The sequence below is a fragment of the Aythya ferina genome, assembly GCF_964211825.1.
Source record: "Aythya ferina genome assembly, chromosome: 6".
Lineage (NCBI taxonomy): Eukaryota > Metazoa > Chordata > Aves > Anseriformes > Anatidae > Aythya > Aythya ferina.
In genome coordinates this window covers 15,555,751-15,577,694 of record NC_140303.1, presented here as the reverse complement: position 1 = coordinate 15,577,694, position 21,944 = coordinate 15,555,751, and the positions used below count along the sequence as shown (strand labels likewise).

Here is a 21,944-nt window from a genome sequence, read left to right as displayed (position 1 = left end):
AAGTGTTGAGGAATGCTGCCTCAGAGCATTGGGAAAGGAATACTGTTGACTGGATAGCATCAGTCTTAGTAGTGGTATTGTCTGAAATGGCTTGGCAGTTCACTTAAATCTGTGAAATCAGAATTATGTATACATCAGAATAGATGCAAAGAAAATCTGTCTCTTAACAGAAACCGAATCATTATACATCTCAGAATCATTCAACCAGACTTACGGTATTTGCATTTCATAAAAACAAAGTCTTTGGGCAATTCTTAAATCTTACTGGCAACTGCAGTACATTGCCTTTTACAAGGGTCACTGGACTTGTTCCATGTACCATATGAAATTTTTTAAGTGTCTCTGCCTTAGAATCCGTGAAAAAAGTTTTTCTAGGACTGACTTAATGTAAAATCTGTGCATATGGAGTTTGAAGTAGACATAAAAGTATCACACTACTTACTGCTTTGTTTATCAACCCTTTAAACAATAACTAATAAATCAAAATAAATAAATAAGATTTGCACAGCACAGTGTTGTGAACTGTTTGCCTGCAGTATATTCCAAAGGTACACAGTAACAGCAGTGCTAAATTCACCCTGAAAATACAGTGTAGCTTTCCATCTTTGCAAGTGATAAGATTTTCCAGTCTAACCAGCAAGGTAACTTAACTGTATAAGGATCCAGCTCAGTAGGGTGCTTGAGCATATGACTAACTTCACATCTAGGATGGAAATTGGAATTTTCACAATGTGGCGTACCTTGACTGAGGACCAAACTAGTTAATTTTTCTCTCATTTCCTACAGTTATGGAACTTATAATGTTATGTGAAACTGCATTTTTAAGGTTGAAGAGCAGTGCCACATAGAATTACAAAACTGTTTTGCAAGGACAAACCTTTTCCTTGAGTAAAACTTGCCACATGATCTTGAATAGGCATATCAAATGATTTGGAGGATCTCCGTTTTTTGGAGCACCCCGAGACATCAGATAACTAAAATGAAATGCAGCGTATGTGCCTTGGGTGAAGAATTGAATCTAATTTTGTGAGTTTTCAAAGCTCTAATTCTAGAGGGTCTACATAATTCAAAACAGGGCCATTCTATCTAATATGACATAAATGTGTAGTGTATGGCATTAATTTAAAAAGTATCCAAGTACAGCATAATATATCTTCACAGATTTGCTGGTTTTGCTGTGTTTTTTTTTTTTTTTTTTTTTTTTTGTCTTAGGGTGTGCCATTAGTGACCATTTAGTTTTTATTGCAGTGTAGAATGCAGATGATTTTAAAGATCCTGATATGAAAGCATCTGTCTGAAGACAGATACATGCAACACTGACTTCAGTTATTTACTAGATCGTGACAAGATTACAGCAGTGCATTAACTTAGAGTATTATTATCAAAAGCATTACTGGATATCTATGGCAAAATACAGTGTAGATTTTATATTGAGTCAATGAATGAACTGTCAGTGAAGTATTTCTTAATTGTGCCTAAGCTCTTGAAAAGAATAGAGAGAATAGTGCAAGTATCATCTTTTCAAGCTTTTCTGCCACTAACAGTTATGCAGTGCCACAATTTAAATACCGCTCTTTAGCTTTTACAGGTTTTGCAGAAAATAATTGCAAAAGCATGTAAATGTCTTACTTCCTTCATAAGCCTTTGAAAATAACCCTCCTGGGTCTCTTGCCTTTTGCTCTCAGCTCTGAATGGCACTCCAGGGAGTTGGCATCTCTTATCAGAAATGAGCAGCCAGGCAAGGGGCAGCCAGCATATTGAGAGACTATAATAGCATGTTGGTCAAGGGCATCAGACAGGTACTGAAAGGTCTCTTGTTGTGTTAAACAAATGCTATTTCCTTCCTGGCTTAAGTGGGAGCTAATTTTTTTTGTAAGCTTCTCTTTTGGCAAAAGAACAATAGGGATAAATAAGGCAACCTTTCCAGTGAAAGATATGCATTAGATTATCATAAATCCACAGATAAAAAGTGCAGTGGTCAATGAGAACAGGCGTGGTTAAGATTAAATAAAAGGACTAATTGAAAATGGTGTCCCATGGCAGACAGAGGATTGACACAGTATTGAATAGATACAACCAGGGACTAAACAGAAGGGGGAAAAATACAGTTCATAGTACTTTTTTTCAGAGGTTATAGTTCTGTTTGTACTATGACTGTGCAGTTTTTGTGTGTTGTGGGAATAAGAGAAGGCTAAAAGTATATTTTGTCTGTGCTTTAGAACATTGGGAATTGGTTGGAGACGATTACATACCAATAAAATTCTAGGGTGCTTTAGGAATCCATTATTATAGCCTTTTAATTAAGAAATCGGAGACCTGAGGTAGAGATGTGCTTCTAAGAATTAAATAAAATTGTTGGCAGAACATCAGTTAATCAAACGTATCCTAAGATTCCTGAATGAAGGTTTTCTATCTCTGTTGCTGAATGTTTAGTATGTATTATTAGGTTTTCTCCTCTTAAAACTAGCAAAATGTGTTCTCTAACTATTCTCTTACCTTCATGTAAACTCTTCTGAACTTTTCTATCTGTGGTAGTTCAACAAATGTCAGAATTGATTTTACTGAAGTTTCATGCAGATGTCTAGGTAAATGAAAACATTCCTGTCCTGATTTTCTTGGTGAGGAATGGTACCTGTTTAGTTGGTTATCTCCATTCTGTTTAATGGCTGAGTCTGGGCAGCAAGTGGAAAGATTACTTCTTGAACTCCTTTTGACTGCACTGTGGTCTGGGGGAAAAAAATACAAAAACAAACAAACAAACAAAAAAAGCACTGGAGAAAGAGGTGAGACTGTTGTCTTCCCTAAGCAGTCGGGAGCACTCAGGAACTATGTAGCGTGCTGGATGGTGCAGGAACTGGGACTGTGACACAGCAGGGAACACACATGGCCAGGCTGCAGAGGAAAAGGCAGGTGTGTATCAGAGCTTGTTGCAACAGAGGAAGCCATTGAAAGCTGACAGGCTATAATTTAGCAAAGTTGAAGGAAGGATCCCCAGAGCAAGGATAAAGTGAGCAGTGGAGATTGATTTTTCAAGTCTTTTTTACTTTAATCTGTTTCACTCTTAAGTACATTTTATTAATACTTAGGAGTTGAAAATCTCTTTTGCTGTCTACAGTGTACCCATCTTAAAGGAAAAGTACAGGCCAGTCTATCTCAAAGCTTTCTAGCCATCTTGAGGTCTCATCACTTGGCTATCTGGAATTTGATTTTTGTGAAAATTTCTCATTTATAATAGTGTCATTGAGTTACTTGCCTATGTCTACAGCAGGTTTTTTTGGCTGGGATAGAGTTAATTTTCTTCATAGAAGTTCATATGGTGCTGTGTTCTGGGTTTGTGATAAAAACAGTGTTGGTAACACTATGCTTTAGTTGTTGCTGAGCAGTACTTACACACAAGTCAAGTCATTTTCTGCTTCTCGTGTTGCCCCAACAGCGAGCAGGCTGGGGATGCACAGGAAGCTGAGAGGGGACACAGCCAGGACAGCTGACCCCAACTGATCAAAGGGATTTTACATGCCACATGACACAGTGCTCGTCCATAAAAATGAGAGGAAAAGGGAGCAGGGTGTTTGCTGCTGTTGCTTGGGCCTTGTTTGGCTGGTGGTGAACAACTGTGTTTTGCATCATGTGTTTTCTTTTTTGTTTGTTGGTTTGTTTTTCCCTTGGCTTTGTTTTTCTTTGCTGTGGTGTTCTCTTGTTTTTTTTTTCAACCTCTTAAAATGTTTTCCAACATTTGCCCTTCTGATTCTCTTCCCCCATCTGGCTTGGGGGCAGTGCAAGCAGCTGTGTGCTGCTTAGCTGGGTACTGGGATTAAACGAAACACAAAAGCAGGGTATGACTTCAGTGGTATACTATCATGAAATTTCTGAACTACTGAAGTATGATAAATTTGGGGTGGAAAATACATAACATGATTGTTGAGTAGGTAAATTATAACATTAAACTGTAAAAGTCTTTTCCTGGTCCAGAAATATATTTGTGTTGTAGCTCATTTCATTCATTCTGTGTTTGAGTGAATTCAAATTCTAGGATAATCTTGAGGTAAGAAATGTTTCTAATAGAATTTGAGGCTTAGTGTGTTGGAGAGGATTTTCTTTACCAGACCATAACTCAGCTGATGGAGTTTGCTCTGTCGTAAAGTATTGATGTCTTGGGATAATATTTTAGCAACGTCAGGGAAATGGAGGCAGTGGGAATTCAGCTCTGTGAGTCACTAGCAACATTTAATATTCATATCTGCATATCTAGGAACAGGGGCCATCACTCATGAAGTCAGTTGCCCAAATGAAGCAGTTAAGTGATGAGCTGTTAACTTAAGGAAGGCTGGAGCTCTTTTTGGTTATCATTGAAAAGGCACTCCTTTCAAGAGCAAATGAAGACTGTTAATATTAGGATTATAATTGGAAACCATTTAGTGAATATAGGACGAAATAAAACTTTTGATTCCGTTATTCCCTTTTTTCTCCTCCGTTCTTCCTCCTTTTTGTTTCCATCCACATTCTCCCATAAAGAAGAAAGGTTTTTCCATCCTGTATTTGTACCGAAGAGTCTTCAGACATCATGGACTGAATACCCAGGCATTTGCTGTCAGATATCATACAATGAGTAGGGTGTGAAAATTTTACATGAATCAAGACAGTTTACTCACTGTTTTTAGATGTGTCTCTCCTTTCCTGTTACCCATGCCTCTGAAATCATTGAAATGTTATTCACCCTTGCTCATGGGTAACAAACTTTTATAGTACTATTACACAATGTTCAGCATTACTTTAAATCAATGCTAGCTGGATTTTAGGGTAAGGCCAAATATAAGTATTGAAATGGGAGGCTTTAGGATAATTTCTCTGTGTTGAACAAGAAACACGTTGTGAAGGAATTTATGGTAGATGAGCAAATTTTTCAGTAATGGGTAAAAGTAGTAGTTGTTTAAATTTGCTGAAGTTTTTGTATGATAAACATTTCTCAGAGAACCGTAGCAAGGGAAATGGTAGTGAAATGTTATGTATTCCAAATTAGTTTCCTCTGTTTTTCTTAGAATCTGAGTACTGACAAAGATTTACTGTACTTGCCTGGTGTCTTGCTGAATACGTCTTGATGTCTCCACTTTGATAGATGACATGGCCAGGCATGCAGGCAATGATCTTGTAGGTTATTAACAAGAGCTAATGCATGGGATAGTTACATTAAATGAAGTTGGGAACTGTTATAGAACATTGAACAGCTTGTTACTATTTTTCAGTTACTCTGCTTTTAACAATTTATTTTATGAAAATTTAAAACCGAACTCAGTTATGCTGAAAAGCTACATGTAATATTCTCTCACTATGTTTATAGTGGGAGGCTTCAAATCACCACCTCGTCAGTCTTTTTTCCCCAGATAGCAATGGCAAAAGTTTTCTTTGAGACTCACCCAATGTGTCCTGGCCTGCTACTAAAGTGAGGTATTTCTTCATTCAAAAACTGGCTACAAAGAAAAATGAGAAAAATTTTAAAGTGTTTAGAAGATGTCTGTCATTTTTTAAGGCTTTTTATCTCAGGGTTAAACAAGATTCTCATTGCTGTCCTCTGGACTCCATCCAGTTTGTTTCCTGATGCCCTGAGCTGAGCTGAGTGCTGCCACGCAGCCTGTGCCCATGCTGCTGGAAGGGGATGGTGCGTGGCCCCCTGCAGCCGATGCTGCTGCCAGGGCCTGGGGTCAGCCAGGGATGCACAAGTGGTGTATGACAAGCAATAGTACAAATGGGAATGCTCGAATTTGAGTTGATCATCCTAGTCAATACCAGACTCATCTGCCCGGTTTATTTCATATGTTGTCTTGACGGCTGTGTATAGATCTTGTCATCTTTATCTTAATAATATTGTATTAACAAATGCTTGAAGTGCTTAGCCTAAAATTAGCATACATCTTTGAGCTTGAAGTGAAACATTTAAGATGATTCTGAGAAAGAACCTAACAAAAATTATATATGTTTTACTTGACAAAGTAGAACCTGTTGACTTGTGTCACCTCTTCCTCAAAAACTTTTTTGCATAGTAATAGCTTTTTGTGCCAGGGCTTAAATTCAGCCATCCTCATTAAAATCCGATCTGAACGTGACCAAGTTCAGTTTTAGATAAACTGCAAGTTTGTACTGAGGTAACATTATAAAGTAATTGGACAGCTGTGGTGAAGGTAGGCATAGTCATGGAGGGCCTTTACGGCCTGTGGCAACAACCCCCCAACACTGCTCCCATAGTGGTGCTGGGAGTGACCGAAAAGCTGCGTTATATACACAGGAAGGCCAAGAGTCCGGTGTAGGTGTTGTGGATTAAAGCAGAAGAATAGACCTGGAGTTGCCTTGGTCATAATCAGTAGGATTTTAGTGGCAGGCCCTGTCAGGAATATCCTGACAGTTCCCTGACAGGGCATGCTCCAGCACAGGGCTTCTGTGGGCTGTAAGAGAATCTCTGCTCTGCCATGGAGCAGCTCCTTCTCCTCTTCCTCCATTCTCTGACCTTGATGCTTCTCTCACTTTCTGTTTCCTCCTTCACTCTCTGGCCACTATTTTCTTCCCTTTGCCACCATCTTGGGTGAGGTGCTCGGCTGTGCCCTGTGGTGGGTCCATCCTGGAGGCTGTGTCCAGCACAGGGCAACCTCTGGCCTCTTCTCACAGAGGCTGCCCTGTAGCCCCCCACACTACAAACACTTTGCCAGGGACACCTTGTACAGCTCTTCACAAGGTGAATGACAAATTATCAAAGGTCCTTTATTCATCAGGTCTGCTGCAGAATTCCTAATGTGCAGAATTCCTAATTCCTCTTCTAGTAGTGCACCTTGATGGAAGGGATGACCTCTCCTGTTCAGAGGGCAGAAGCCTTTCTTACAAATCTCAGGCAGTGTACAGACCTGTGCCACAGGAAACAGTAGCCCTGTTCTGTTTCTGGCTCTGCACATGGCCTTTAGGCTGCAGGATAGCAGCACACAGGAACTGCTTACTTAGGGGACCAGTAAAATAATACATAAAAGTCTATCCTGAAGGACTGCCAGAGATATCATGTCAGGGACCTTGAGGAGACCTGAGAAGGATTTCCTCTGTCCGCATCCAGGCAGGATGTGCAATTTCAGTAGAGTTCTGATCTAAAAGTTCTAAATCAGCATACGAGCATATGTGTATTTTGGAAAACAAAAGGTAGAGCACTAAAATCTTCCCGCCAAAACCATGAGAAAGTTTAAATGCTTGTTAGTAGGCCAGTAATTTTGTCTTTCTCCTTGCACTGATTGTTCTGAAGAAAGTCAGAGCAAGAATATCTACAAACCATTCTGTATTGTTCACACACATAAGTACAAATTTGTAGTTTTCCAGGGATTGTGTTCAAAATGTGTCTGCATCCACAACTAAAAAACAAAAGTGATGGATCTGTGACATAATTGTCTACTTCTGGTGAGCAAAGACAAAAGAACAGATGAGTAGCACAGGTATCGGAGATGAGCATCAAGACAGTGTCCGTGCTGTCATTTTTATATTTGGCAGTTAGACAAATTGTGTTGACTTAATACCATGTAGTTACATTTCAGGAAGAACATGAGCATGATGTATTTTGGGATTGAGGTTTACAGTCCTAGGTCTCTGGGTCATGTGGTCTAAACAGTAGCTGCTTCTCATCAGTGAAAGGGCATCTGAAACAAATGCAAGTATACTTAGTGGTTACTGTTTTTCTTTGTTGCTGTTGCTTTAAGATTTTAATTTCTGCTCATAATAAACTAAGAATATATGGGATTAATTTGGCTGCTGAGAAAGCATCAGTATTGCTTGCACCTTTGTTGATAATTACATTATACTTGTATGTGTTGCAGCTTAGCCCCTAGAAATGATTCTTCCTCATTAGGTAAAAGGAGGATTGACCCAGCTAATACTTCCATGTGGCCTCTACATGATAGTTGAACAGAAGACTGATGCCTTTGAAAATAGACCGCAGTAATATTTTTCAACTTGTGCTTGTCTGTGTATTCCCTTTTTTATTATTATTATTTTATGCTACTGTTATGAAGAATAGAAAATGTTCAATCAACAAGCAACATAAACTATTCAATTGTCTTAGAGTTACATGGAGAAGGAAGTGTGGAATACAATTTGATGTGATTCATAAGGTCTTTTTACACTAATATCTTCTATGAACACCTTATAGTAGGTTTCTTTTTTTTAGTTTTATTCTATGTAGTGCCAGTACGAATCCTTCAGGCTAGAATTTTTTTTCTTCAATCTTACAATTCTAACTTTAAAAACAACAACAAAAGCAACCAACAACAAACAACCCTACAAAATTGCAGGTACAGTGTACAGTAAAAGAAAGTTCTTTCTGATCTTCCCTAGCTGTGGACACTTCACTTTGCAGTCTTGTAAGCAGTAATCTAATCTAGGAAAAATCTTTAGATCAATCTTTACCAGAGGGGTAAAAAACTTTTGGATGGAGTAAAAGTATGCACAAAGGGAGTTAGTGCAGAATAAGTTATTGCATTTTCAATTCTCACCATCGCTTTTGTTACACCAACTTCCCTCTGTAGACAGTTTTAATGGGGGGATAATTTTTTAAGGATGTAACTCAATTTTCAGAGGGGAATTGAATTTAACAGTACAACTGTCATTACAGTTTGTGAGCTGCATGTAAAGACGGTGAGAGTTTTATGGCTTAAATTTTTAATGCAGCTGTGTTTAGAATAAGTCTTTATTATTCTGCTGCAACATCAGTTTTATATCATGTGAAACTAAGCCATTCTCCTTTATATTTAAACATATTGCTAGCTATTGTTAAAAATAACATTTTTAAGCCGCATCACGTGACCAAATGCCATCTAAATGCATTATTGGTTGTAACACAGTTTCTTTGAGTTACTTTCTGGAAAATAGGACTATTTCTTATTACATGAACCTATGTATACAACTAGTTTATGCATTGTTTCTGTGTCTCCTTTTCACCTGTATTTTCATCCTTATTTTCACCCTTATTTTTTCCATTAGAAAGGAGAGCCAAACTGCAGTGTTCTTTCTCCAGAAACCACAGAACAGCTGACCTTTGAGATTCCTCTGAATGATTCTGGCTCTGCTGGACTTGGTGTGAGCTTAAAAGGCAACAAATCTCGGGAGACTGGAGCTGATCTTGGGATTTTCATCAAGTCCGTTATTCATGGAGGTGCTGCTTTTAAGGTATGGAATAAACAGATCAGACTATGATTTTATTAGAATTCTGGCAGTTGTATGTTCAGTCCTGAATCTGGCTTGATAAGTATTCTGAGAATGAGTAACTTTTTGTCACTCGCTCCTTTAGATGAACGGCAAATCTGATGTTTTTTTCCAAGATTTTGGTGTCATGTGCATGGCAAGGCTTTTCCCAAGGAAAGTAAATGGAAGCAGATGTTGTGGGGCATTTAAATACTGTGGGAAGGGTGGGGAGACTGAAGCTGCGTAGTTAGGAGGGAGAGGCTGCCTCCCAGCTACCCCACAGCTCACAGAAGGGAATAGGAAACTATTCTGCTGCTAAACCGTGCTGCTAGTCTCGGTGACAGTTAGATATCTACATTTATCGTTCAGTCTGCATTGCTTTCGGTTTTCACCAAGTGATACAGGCAGGCACATCAAAGAATGAAAAGAAAAAATCAATTTACAAAAAGTAGTAATTGGCAGTTCTGTGAAGTTAAGAGTTATGTATTTAATTTGTACTGTAAATAAAAACCTAGTTCACCATTTGCTTTCTGTTTTATCCAAAATATTTTAACCATTGTAGTCATTGTGACTTAGCTGAGCCTGGCATCAGTTGCGCAGAAGTTACCAATTGTTCCTGAGATGGACTGAATTGGTAAAGGACAGTATTATGAAGTGTTCTGCTCCCTCTGTGGACTGTACAAAGACTGCTGTACATTTCTGATTGAAAAGTATTTGAGGTACTTTCTAAGTTTTAGGAGATCTGTTGACAGCATTGTTTTTTGTTTTCCAAATAACAATTGGAAAAAGTAACTTTCTTAATTATTTAAAACAGAGAAGTCTTAGTTTCTGGGGCTAGTATAGGTAGCTGTTGTTGATCCATAATGTATTTTTTTCTCTTGTGTTATCTCAGCAATTTCTTGCAGTTCTCTTTTCTGTAAAAATACCTTTTAATTCAGTTTATGTAAATTCCTTTGCTGACATTAGCCTGCTGAGTAAGACAATTCACAGCATTAAAACTTTCATGATCATCTATTTACAGCAGCTGGTAAATAGCAGTAATCAAGGCTTTAGCTTTGATATGAATGTTTAATACTTTCCCGCTCCTATTATTTACCTGTCCTAGTCTCACAGTTATTTCAAAGCTTGGGTCTTCTCAAGTGTAACAGAGTCTGGCACATGCAGTGCAGAACACGGTGGTTAACTTTAGGGTAAGTGACAAGTGAGTAAACTAATCTACTTGGTGTATATCAGAACCGAGTTACGGTGCAATTGGCCAAATTATAGCTACATAAACACAGTTTACATGTGTGTCTGCTGCAGAGTACAACTCGCTTTACCATGAAAATGAGTCTGCTCTTCTTGCTTTCCCAGCTCTGTGTTCCCTGAGTAATTGTCCACAGCAATTGCAATGCCAGCGTGTCACCATGAGCAAACTCGTTGTTTTGACTAGCAAGGTTTGTGGAGCCATGTCTCAGCAGCATTAGTGTGCTCGCTACCATTGCCACGTCAGAGATGCATAACCCAACTCTTTCAAATGTGCTCTGTTTACCACTCTCTGTTCTCCTACTGTTACTCCTGTTAATTTTGGCTTGAGGGGGTCTGCAAACTAATAAAGCAGGGCTTCCTTGCCTCTATCTAGGTAAGTGGGCAGCTGGCAAAGGTGGTCACCATGACTGGAAGAATATTTTGTCTTGTGATAAACTCCAGTCCTTTGACCTACTCCCTATACTCCCTCATAACTTTTTCACCAGTTGAAACTGCTTAGTGATAGGTCTGAGTGGGTGCTCCAGAGCAAATGAGAGAGAGGCTGAGGCTCTAGCTTTAACCCCGCAGTCGTTTTGGCAATGTGTGGGTAATCATGGTTTATTCTTACACATTCAGAAAAAACAGCTTTCTTCTGTCTAATGATCTTTATATAGAGCAAAACATAATCAGTGGGTATTAAGAATTAATACAATTTCTTATATCAATTTTAAAAGTGTGCATACAATTGTGCATAAATATTTAAATGTGTTCTTATTGTCCTTATTTTTAAAAGCCTTCTTGTAACAAGTTTTTAAATACAGAGCCTTTCTTTGCAGCTGGTAGTTGTCCAGAGCATTTTCCAATGTTATTTCATAGTAATTGTCTCTGAAATTAAGTATTATGGATTTAGGCATGTGCATTTGCTTTTCAGTGTATGAAGTATTCTTAGGAAAGTATAATATGGGGAAATCAAAGTGACAGGAAACTCATCTCAGTAAGCGTTATTTCTCAATTCTACATTTAGAGTTTAAAATCTGCTCTAATTTCTGACTTTGTGATACTGTTAGGTGCTAATATAATGATATTGGGGATGGTGGGGAGGGAGCAGCTTTTTCTCTTTGTCCACACAGCCAGCACTTGTTTTCAAAAGAAAATATAATACACAGAAGATGAGCCACATTTTTTTAATTGCTGTAGATGGTCAGTAAATGTATAAAGGTTTTTGATACATTAAATTTCTTTTGCTGAAGTGTGCTTTTTATAATGAAGATTTATTTATAAGATACAGACAATTTTGAATGGCTACAGTTATCAAGCAACAGAATTTCTGAAGAGAGGCCATCATTTTTAGTATTTTTTGTTTTTCTTTTTTTTTGCTTTGTTTTGAAACATTAACAGATTGATCTAGCTCTGATCTATTACTGGTATTGCAAAGCTCAGTAAGGGATTTGTGAAAAATGTAAGGGAAATTTTTGAAGTATTTAATTTTGTACTTTAGGATTTATTTATTGTGTGCTAGTTAAAGATTACAGAAAATACCAACCATTTCTTCAGTCACACTTGCTACAGTAAGCCCCAGTGGCACTACTCTGGCTACAGAACCCAACAAAGTTAAAAATGCCTTAGTATTCTTAATTGCTATTTTAATGCTGTATCCTAAAGGATTCAAATATGGTTACTTTTGCTGATTGACTCATTGTGTCCTGTCTTAACCTCCTTTTGCAATTTTTGAAGTGTCTAGTTTTCATCATCTGTAAGAAAGGGGTTACCAGGGTTCTTTATATATGTAATTATGCAGAGCCTTTCATGTGAGGAAAACAGAATGTTTAAATGAGCTTAAATACATCATCTTTCCCCACAACTTCAGGGGTTTCAGCCTTGGTTCATCTTGAGACATCTTGTCTTTTCACTTGAGATGAATTCTTGATTATTGATTACCTGCTGTCTACTGCAGCTGTAATGCAGCAGAGTCATTTTTAGAAAGAGTGTCTTCAGCATGTGCATCTGTTCCAATCAAACATGGTGTATCTTGAACTTCCTTCAGGCTTCTGAGTGCTAGTGCTGTAAACATTGCTTGTTGTGTGCAGTGGATGGTGACTTGGATAACTCTAATAAAGGCTATCAAGGAGTTCCTTTTGAGAGAAATACCATTGATGTGCTAAGGGAAATAGCTAGGTATGCTTTGATTAAAAATATAACTCTATGAGGAACATAGCTTTATATCTCCCTGCTCTACTGTAAAAGCATGAAAGTCTCGTCTCTGAATATGGTAGCCATGTGATGGTAGGTTTTACCCCTTGCTGTGACTCTTTACACAAACTGCACTCGTTGAATAAGCTAGGGAACAGTAACTTCACGCTTTATTAGAGTAGCTCACTTGCAGTTTCAGAGATGGCATTTGAAAACTGTTTTGCTGAAATGCCAAATGTTGTTTTTCTACTCAGAAGCCACAAAGAAACCTACCTTTCAGAGATGAAAGAAGAAATGTGTTAAAACAACATTTAACTTGTTTTGAGCCAAGCAGATTGTCTTGCAGTTCAGTCTTCTAAACCAGGCCATAACACTAGTGATGTGAAAATCTGTTTGAAAACTGTTTAAACATTGTGTTTTGTTTTTTTGTTGTTGTTGGTTTGTTGTGTTTTTGCTTGTGTTTTTATTATTATTATTATTATTTTTTAAAGCAACAAAAAGTTTTCTGTGAAATACCTTCTACCTGAGCATGTTTGAAAACAGTGTTCAACTGTCTGCCAGTTCTACCTTGTACAGGTGGCTTTGCAAGAGTAGTTTATCAGCATTTATTAACCGTGTATGCCTTTTTTCCCAGATCCTAAAAGTTTAATTTTGAATTTAAGTGGAGCATGTTACAGAGTGTAAAGAACGGAGATGCATCAAAAGTTCAAAGAACTGACTCTATTAAAATGTAAAGAAATAAATACAAAGTTTCATACAAAAGTATTATAAGGGAAATTAAGAACCAGACCAATTCAGAGGTTTCTGAGACTGCAACAATTCCTGTATAGTCACATAGTCAACAAATGGAGCCATGAACAAGGTGCACTTGACCATGTATTTGTATATACTTTAGTAAGAAGCTTTTTGAGATATTTACACTAGTGTTTATCCATGGAAAGGGGATAGTAATTCAGGAGCCTCTGGGGACATGAGGACCTGTAAACTTTCAGTCTTACACAAACTTGCAGAAATTAAAATCCTCTTTCCTCAAACTCCTGTTGCCATGAATGACTCCATTCATTTCAGCAAGTTTTGATAGAACACAAAGGAATTACAACATGTGCAAGTAATAAAGCTTTCTGCTCAATAATGTTAACTCTTCTCTCCCTAAACTTTAGCATATGTGATGGCATCATTTTATATGTAGAGAAAGGGTGGGGTTAACCTATTGACTTTGGTTGTATGTAGATTTATATTGGCATGAAACATTCAGCAGAGGGAGAGGTTTCAGTATCCTTTCCAAATGGTATTGCTGTTTCCTATTCTCCATTCCCATGCTCTTTCCAGAAAAGCTTTATTTCTATTCGTCCTCCTTCATTTCATCTTCCAGTTCTGTCTTTCCATCTTTTTGCTCTTTGTGGTTTATTTTTGATGCTGCTCTGTGCTCCTGTTCTGCAGCTCTGTGGGACCTCTTTCTATTCAGGCTCTGCTGTGGTAATGTTAATGATACTGAGTTCCAATAAAAATATTCCTTCAGCAAGCTGGGTTTGTCACAGCTCCTGTAACTCACTTTAGCACAAATGCCTTAGACTTGGCAGCGATAGCAGAATAGTTAATTGAACATCTTAGTGATAGAAAAAATAGAAATTGAAAAGTATATATATTTTGGATTACTCAAATGCATGAAAAATGTAAACAATACAGATGAGTGCCTTATGCAGAGTGTATAATGTACCTATGATTGAATCAGATTCATTTTAACCTCGGTAATGTTTTTCTGTGCCAGTTCTTCTTTTGCTGTTCTTTCTCCACTGCCCTTCTGTATTGGATTTCTTCAATCTCTTTCTCTTTTTTCTTTGAGGTCTGATGCCAACCTGATAATTGTGAACTTGACAAGCTTTAAAAGAAACTCCTGTCTCTTAATTAAATAGACCTTACTTTCTTGCTAAAGAGGGAAGTCTGCAGCACATGCTTTTATGAAAAGAAATAAACACAGATTATACTGACAATACCAATAGGGCTCCTAAATCACAAAATGGCAATGTCCACAATTTTATTGCATCCACAAATGTCAGTTAGCCTTGGCAATGAAACTGAATGACTTTCTGCAAAGCATAGGCTACTTGATTCAGCTCAACCCCAACTTTGTTATTGGCAGCAGTTAATACATGGAACAATGTTAAAATACATGGAACAACGTTAACTGAAATACAGATACTTAATTCTTAGTGGCCATTCTGAACTGACAACATGGCCTGTACGGTGGCACAGTAATTGTGACAAGATAAATTCTTGTGAGGGTGTAAGACAAATTTCTGGAGCTGTATTTTCTTATCAGGCCCTAGTAACAGATAACAATGCATGTAAAATACACTGCAGTATTCCTTCACAATTGGACTGCAAATACGAATGGCTGTGGTGTGGGTCCTTTTAACTAACCAAAAGCTCCCGTTTTTGTGTTTGTTTTTTTTTTTTTATAATTTTTTTTGGAACTGATACAAATTAAATTGCATATGCAAGAAAAGCAGCAGCATGTGCCTGTACTTCTGCATTTGTAATTGCATTATGAACTCATTCCAAAATGTACTAAATGGAACAAGAACTTGGTCAGTTAATGAGCACAATGATTTTTCTCTTTAAAGACCTGGTACTATGCAGTCTCTTGTTTCTTACATTTCAGAAAGCAACGTCTGATAATCTGCATCTTATTTCCTGTATACAGCACTTCTGCCTAATAATTCTTGATTTTTAAATTTTGTTTGTTTGTTTTTGATTATAGGATGGTCGTTTGCGAGTAAATGATCAGCTTGTTGCAGTAAATGGGGAGTCACTTCTCGGCAAGTCAAATCACGAGGCCATGGAGACACTGAGGCGCTCCATGTCCATGGAGGGGAACATTCGTGGGAGGATCCAGCTAGTAGTTCTTCGGAGACTAGAGGCACAAACAGAGGTGAAGCAATAAATGTATCATTAAATAAATGACTTTGTGGTCTTGGTGTTTTTGCATAGAGGAGATGACCACTAAATTCTTGGTCACAGAGAGCACATCCTGGCAGAATGAATTCCTGTTTTCATGGAGTCAGGATTCACACAGTGCTTCTGCTTGATGTCTCCCGAGTTGCTCTTCCTGTTGAGGCCAGGCTAAAAGTTGCCTCTTATCTTAATTTGCTATTTTGACAAGTTTTAGAACAAAAGAAAATGTGATCCAAAGAAGGATTAGTTAGGATTAATGAGTTGGTGTAGTTTTGACTATGTTACCTCCTCGGGGCAACAGTTCAGATACAGATGATTTTAATTTTTCTGATTCCATTTGTTATCATAATCTCTGCTCTTAATGTGACTTGGATTTTGCTTCACTCTTGCCTTTTCATTTTCATTAGCATTTTTATTCACTCCCCATGTTTGTGTTTATGATTATACTTTTTTTTCTGTCTCACATGTGTGCATGTGCACATACATGCCCTTTCTCCATCTTTTTGTATACACAGATGTGTGTATATATATACTGGCTGCCCAAACTACTCATCCCAGTTTTAATTTTGACACTTGAGTAAATATTTTAATAGGTTTTCAACATCTGTGTGTTCCTTAGAATAAAAATACATACAAATCGAATTGTGGTATGAAAAGTTGTAAAAAAAATCTCATTACAGAATTCTAAGGGATGATTTTAAGCTTTTTATTTAATAAGCATTGCCAAAACATTTTAAAATGTTGAGAATAATCCATTTTTAAGTTTATTCAGATAAAATATAGATGGGGAGGGCCAAGAGGCTTGTAGTACAATTAACTTTTAACGTTTTCCTGATAACAGATCTATCTGATTTACTACCATTATTGATTGAGAATTATATTTAGAAGAATGCTACTGGCTGAACATTATGGTCTTTGTTGGGAGGATGTTTTGCATTGAGGGATGGGCTCTGTCAATTTTACTGGGAAAAATGAAAAACATTCATTAGTAATTCTAGAACATTTTATAGGAAAACGCTTATTTGCTTTCCTTTTCTATGTGGCAGCATTACATTATAAGGAGGAGTTTAAAAGTACATGTTGCATTTATTATGCATTCTTGCAATGTAAGAAGATAGCTCACCTTCAAATAAAGCATGATCTTGCAAGTTTTCTTCATTTAGTAAAAAACAAATTTTTTAAAAAATAAGAATTGCAACACAATTCCAAGCAAAAATCAGACTGACCTAATAAGGCTACTTTTTATAGTTAAGCGTATTGCTTTGTATGTTGTCCAGATGTATGACAAAGGTAAATAATCTCGACTCACCCTATGAAGGACAGATGATGAGGACTTGATTGAATCAAATTCATTTTAGACAGAAATTAATTTTTATAGGCCAGTCTTCAGGTTCAATTGTAATTCCATTTGAGTCTGGACACTGTAGCAGAAACGGGTTGTTACCCAGTCTTTCCCCAAAACAGCTTCCTGAGTACTGCGTCTCAGCTTGGTAGAAGCAGAATATGTTTAGAAATGCATTATTGTTTTTATTGGTCAGGACACTAATGGAGGTCTTCCGTGACAGATATGTTTTATAAGCTGAATACTCTAATTAGGCTGGTTACTGATCAGTTGTTGGGATACTGATTGTGTCGTTTATCAAAGAGCTGGAAAAGCGGATTTGTTGTTGTTAATTTAATGCTCCCTATCCCACTGAGTACAAGTCTTCAGTGTAGTAGTACTTTGGCTGCTGCAAGGCGTAATTTAGCTGGCAGTACACGTGAGAAAGAAGTAAACGTGGACCTTGCAACATAAGAAATCTTAAGTAAACTAAAGAATTTCCAGTAGGGAGAAGGAACATAATTGTCAGTGTGCAGCGGGTGCGTTTCTGTACAAAGCCTTTTCAAAGGGCTCATGCTGTGCTAAAAGGGAGGGGAGAATGTTGTGTATGCTGCCTGTCCACTGAGACCAGATTTGTAGCCGTATTGTCACCATGAGCATCCCAATATTGCTTTGTGTTTTGAGCTGAGGTGCATATTTTGCCGACTTGATTTTTGTGTTTAATTCAGGAGCTTGTAAGGCAGGTTGCAAGTGATTTAGTGCACACCTTTCTTATGCAGTGGTTTGCAGGCAATCACTTGCCAAAGCATTGGCCATCTTATCTCATTGAACAACTAAATGGTATGGGTTAGATCCATGCATTTCTTCTGTAGATGTGGCTATGTAATGTAAGGAATTATACTTACTGTAACATTTGCTGGCATGATGAACAAAAGCCAAAACCAAAACAGACATAAAATACAGAAACTTTAAAGGTTATTCTGAAAACTAGCCATAACATTCTTCTGTGTGAGTTTTCAGTTTTCACTGAATACCAAGTACAGAAACGTCTTTTTGGGTCTGTCCCAGTTGTAGAAACTGTGATTATTTTTTTCTTTTGAACAACTGCTCAGGAGAATAAATTAGGCGATATGGCATGTGTTGGGGGGGGGATGTCTCAAAAGAAAAGCTGACTAGAGGTGTGACAGGAGTTTGTTTAGCTGCTAGCCAGAAGACCTGCATTTGGGAGTTTGGTGTAACTCCTTCCTTGCAAAACTGCTCTAGTGTGTGATCATCGGAACATATGTACTCGATCTCTGAGAGAAGGGAACCAGCTGGCTGGCAGAAAAATACCATTGGCATTGCCCGTGTTCTTGTGTTGACAATGTCACAAGCTGCCCTCCCAGATGGAGAATTTGAATGAAGCCAGTTGTGGGTCATAAAGAAAACACTCTTCATTTTTGTGCATCACTCAGAGATTGTTGGTGCCTAGAGATTGTCTGATTTCATGACCAGCAACAACAGATAGTCATTTTGAAGATGTCTTTTACATTTCACATTTGCAAGTAAGCAATGTACAGCAAACACGTTACGCTGTTTTTGTGTTGTCCATAGTCTGATCTTCTGCATTGTTGAACATTTAATTTTTTTAATACAACATGTGGTTCTGTTTTTTCCTTAGGACCGCCTGGACCAGGGGGCTTTTAAAAAATCAGCATTTGATGGGAGTCACAACTTTGCAGCTGTTTCCCGACGCAATGATACTATTCTTCAGCAATTTGTAACGTGCAGTCCTCAGGAAAGAATACAAGGTGGTCTCTCATATTTTTCTGTATGCTAAAAGAAAGTTATTGTGTTTTGTATTTTTATTTATTTTTTTTTTCCTTGAAATACAAAGGTGCTAGAAAAGCAGTTAATTAGACTAAGTGCACACTTTGAGTCATGAAGATCCAGAGAGGGTGGGAGAGCTGACTCAGAAGTTGTGAATTAGATTCCTGGCACAAATTCCAGTTTAAGTAACAGTTTCTAGCTCGCTGCCCCAACACGTAAGGTTGGATAAAAAACAAATGATGAGTGCAAAATGTATGTTGTCAAAATGTTTATTTTATATATATCTTTAATGAGTACAAAGATTTTTTTATTGAACGCTTAGATTTAAGTCCCATGTTTTTATAAGCTAAATTAATTTATACAAATTGTTAAATTCATAAAGTACATGTGCTACTTTTAGACTAAAAGGTAAAATTTGTTCAAAGGTTAGAAATACTCCCTTAATTTCCAAATTGGATTTACACTAATTAATTGATTTTTAAAAAAGGCAGGATTGTACATTGTGAAAAGAAAACCTACAGGTACGAGCAAATGTAAGCATATAAGAGCATTAAAGATCATTTATTTTCCTGTCTTTTTTCATTTATGACGGCAGACTGTACTATCTGTCCGATTTGTACCTGGCTCAGCAAGGTTTAGATACTACAGATTTAGACTCCAACATTGTAAGAACAGATCTTCTTTAGATCTACATTACGTTTCTCTTGTTGGAGTTAATACTGATTCAGTAGTTAAAGGAAAATAGTGTTATCCTTAGAGCTAGCCTGCCCTGTAGAGTTAACAATTGCCAGAGGATCACAAGATAGTAAACACCTTTAAAGCCATTTGTTAAAAACATATTCACAATTGCTTTGGAGTGATTGATGCAAGTGAATGGCAATGGGTAACCTGTCACTTAAACGAAGTTTAAAACAAAATTTGTGCAAGAGTTGTACTTTCAAATGAGGATTTTCCAACTGTGCTCTGAAAATAAGGATGATTAGTTTGTAGCACATTCATAAATCAATGTTTTCAATAAACATATTTTAGTTAAATAATAACGGTAAGAAAGCGTTATAGCAAACAGGAGATTTATTTTAACGGTCGATGGTGATTGGTTTGCCCAAAGACTCTGAGAACTGCTATTCTGAAGAATTTTAGGAACACTCGGTGCATTTCTGTATGTATACTTTTAAGTTTTTCTTTCAGTATGTGATATTTATAGCATAAGACCTTACTTTACCTGTCAAGCAATGGAAAACATAAATGCACATATGACTGTGCATATTTCTTGTGGAAGCTAAAAAGAAATGGATAGGGACAGAATACTGAGCATTCAGAGTTCAACCTCATTTTTAGTTTTTCAGTCAATAATGATAATTTTTAAAAGAGGAAACTGTGAACAAGACGATCTGTAGATTTGATTTATGGTTATATTTTCCTCAGTAGAAGTTAAGTGAATTTAACAGGTGGAGATAGCAATCTACAAGTTACTTTGAAAAGCTGAGGAAAAAGGAGAAAAAAATGTGACGGCCTCAGAGGAGTGAGTGTGGGATGGAGTAAGGATGCTCTGGAGTGCTGTTGAGGGCTATCATTGGGGTGGGTTGGCATGGCCGGGGCTTCTGAGCCATGGCCTGGGAGCAGTTTGTAACTGGAGTCAAGGGACAATAAACAACAAAGGTTGTTGTGGTGCTACTGGGAACCTACTGGAAGTATCATTGTTCTGAGATCTCTATTAAAGATTTGGCATATAATCAGTAAATTTATTGTGGTCTTGATGGAGAACTGTACAGACACTTTGAGCTGAAAAGTTGTCAAAGGTTGCTGGCAGTAGGATTCTGATCTGAAATGCTTTCGACGAAAGACACTTTGGCCTTATAGTACTCCTTCCTATTGTAGACATATTTCTCAAATTTTGAATTCATACTATTAATTACTGTAGAGCTAATCTTTCTGCTTTCCATATCAGCCTGTTATTTATTTCCAGTCATTGGTTCTTTTTTTTTTCATTGTTTTTTATAAAAGACCTTAATCCTTGAAGGCATCCATAAAGGCAAAGCACTATGCTTATGCCCAACCATCATTTAACTGAGCTGTGAACTTCAGATTCTACATCTGTTAAGGAAATGAATCTCAGACAGGGTGAATTTCTTATACAAGCAAGAGCAGGCCCCAGTTGGGCATTCTCACAGTGTACTGACCAGACTTTGGAGGTGGAGGTCCGATTGGTACAACATCACAAATAACAAAGGTAGAAGAGCTTTTTAATGTAATACTAGATCTAATGCAACAATTTTAATGACACGAGTTGTATTAGGTTTAATAAAATGTCACTTTCTTAATTAATGTTTTCCAATAAATTATTTCTAGTATCATTCACTGCTCCTACCAATAAAACTCATATAAAAGCTCAGCAAAAACACACTGAAGCTTGGCTTGCTAATACTGTTGTCTGTTTTAAGAGCCTTTTTTATTATACATGAGCAAGAAAAACTAATGTCTAGGGAAAAGTGGTTATAGCCAAAACATTACATTTTGTCTTGCCTGTGGATATTTAAATAAAGGGGGAGGGGGTACTGATCTAATATTGAAATGTCAGTGTTTGTTCTATTTTTGCATGAATAATACTTGCTGCCTTCAGGTCCTCACTTCATTTGCTGCCAAGTTGTTGCAGTTTCAGTGGTTGGGTGTGTGGATTTTTTTTTTCTCCTGAGAAAGCCTCTTTGAGAAACGATACTTCAGTGCCAGGAGCATTACATTTCTGGTGCTGAAAGATTACTGGAATGTGTTTCATTAGAGGTTCTTATATATTTCTTATAACCCTTTATTATATACGGTTGTAGAGGAAATGCTGTCATCTCTATAGTTAAGTAGTAGAATAATTGTAAAATATCTCTACTACCAGTGGCTATCAAGTCCTTGTGGTTGTACAAGCATCTGTGTTTTTATACTTGTCATAATGTCAAGTTAGAAAATTAAAAATTTACATTTGAAAGTAATTTTTAGATTTTGTTTGTGAACATTACGTGTATCTTACAAATACTTACTTCCCTGAAATGCTTAATGTCTGAAAATTCGGTGCATTTTGTTAATAGTTTGGCTGTTCCTCTGACCACTTTAGATCTATTAAGATCTTTTCCTGAGGTCTTGAACGTGGGGGCGTTGACTGCCTTTTAGTTTAAGTTCTTTCTTTTTTTTTTGCTCATGTACTAATTTTGCTGGGAGTTAGTCTGCTGTCATCACTCCTGATTCCCTCAGGAAGTCT

The 21,944-nt window shown here is 37.2% G+C and overlaps 1 protein-coding gene across 3 annotated transcripts in view; it reads left to right on the top strand.

Moving 5' to 3' along the window:
• Window positions 1-21,944, top strand: part of PARD3B (par-3 family cell polarity regulator beta) — a 397,551-nt gene that overhangs the window by 187,141 nt on the left and 188,466 nt on the right. For all 3 annotated transcript variants that reach the window (XM_084522836.1, XM_084522835.1, XM_084522837.1), the window contains exons 11-13: window positions 8,998-9,183; window positions 15,377-15,547; window positions 18,552-18,681. In XM_084522836.1, the coding sequence (XP_084378962.1) occupies window positions 8,998-9,183; window positions 15,377-15,547; window positions 18,552-18,681 (487 nt within the window). The remainder of the gene's footprint in view (window positions 1-8,997; window positions 9,184-15,376; window positions 15,548-18,551; window positions 18,682-21,944) is intronic.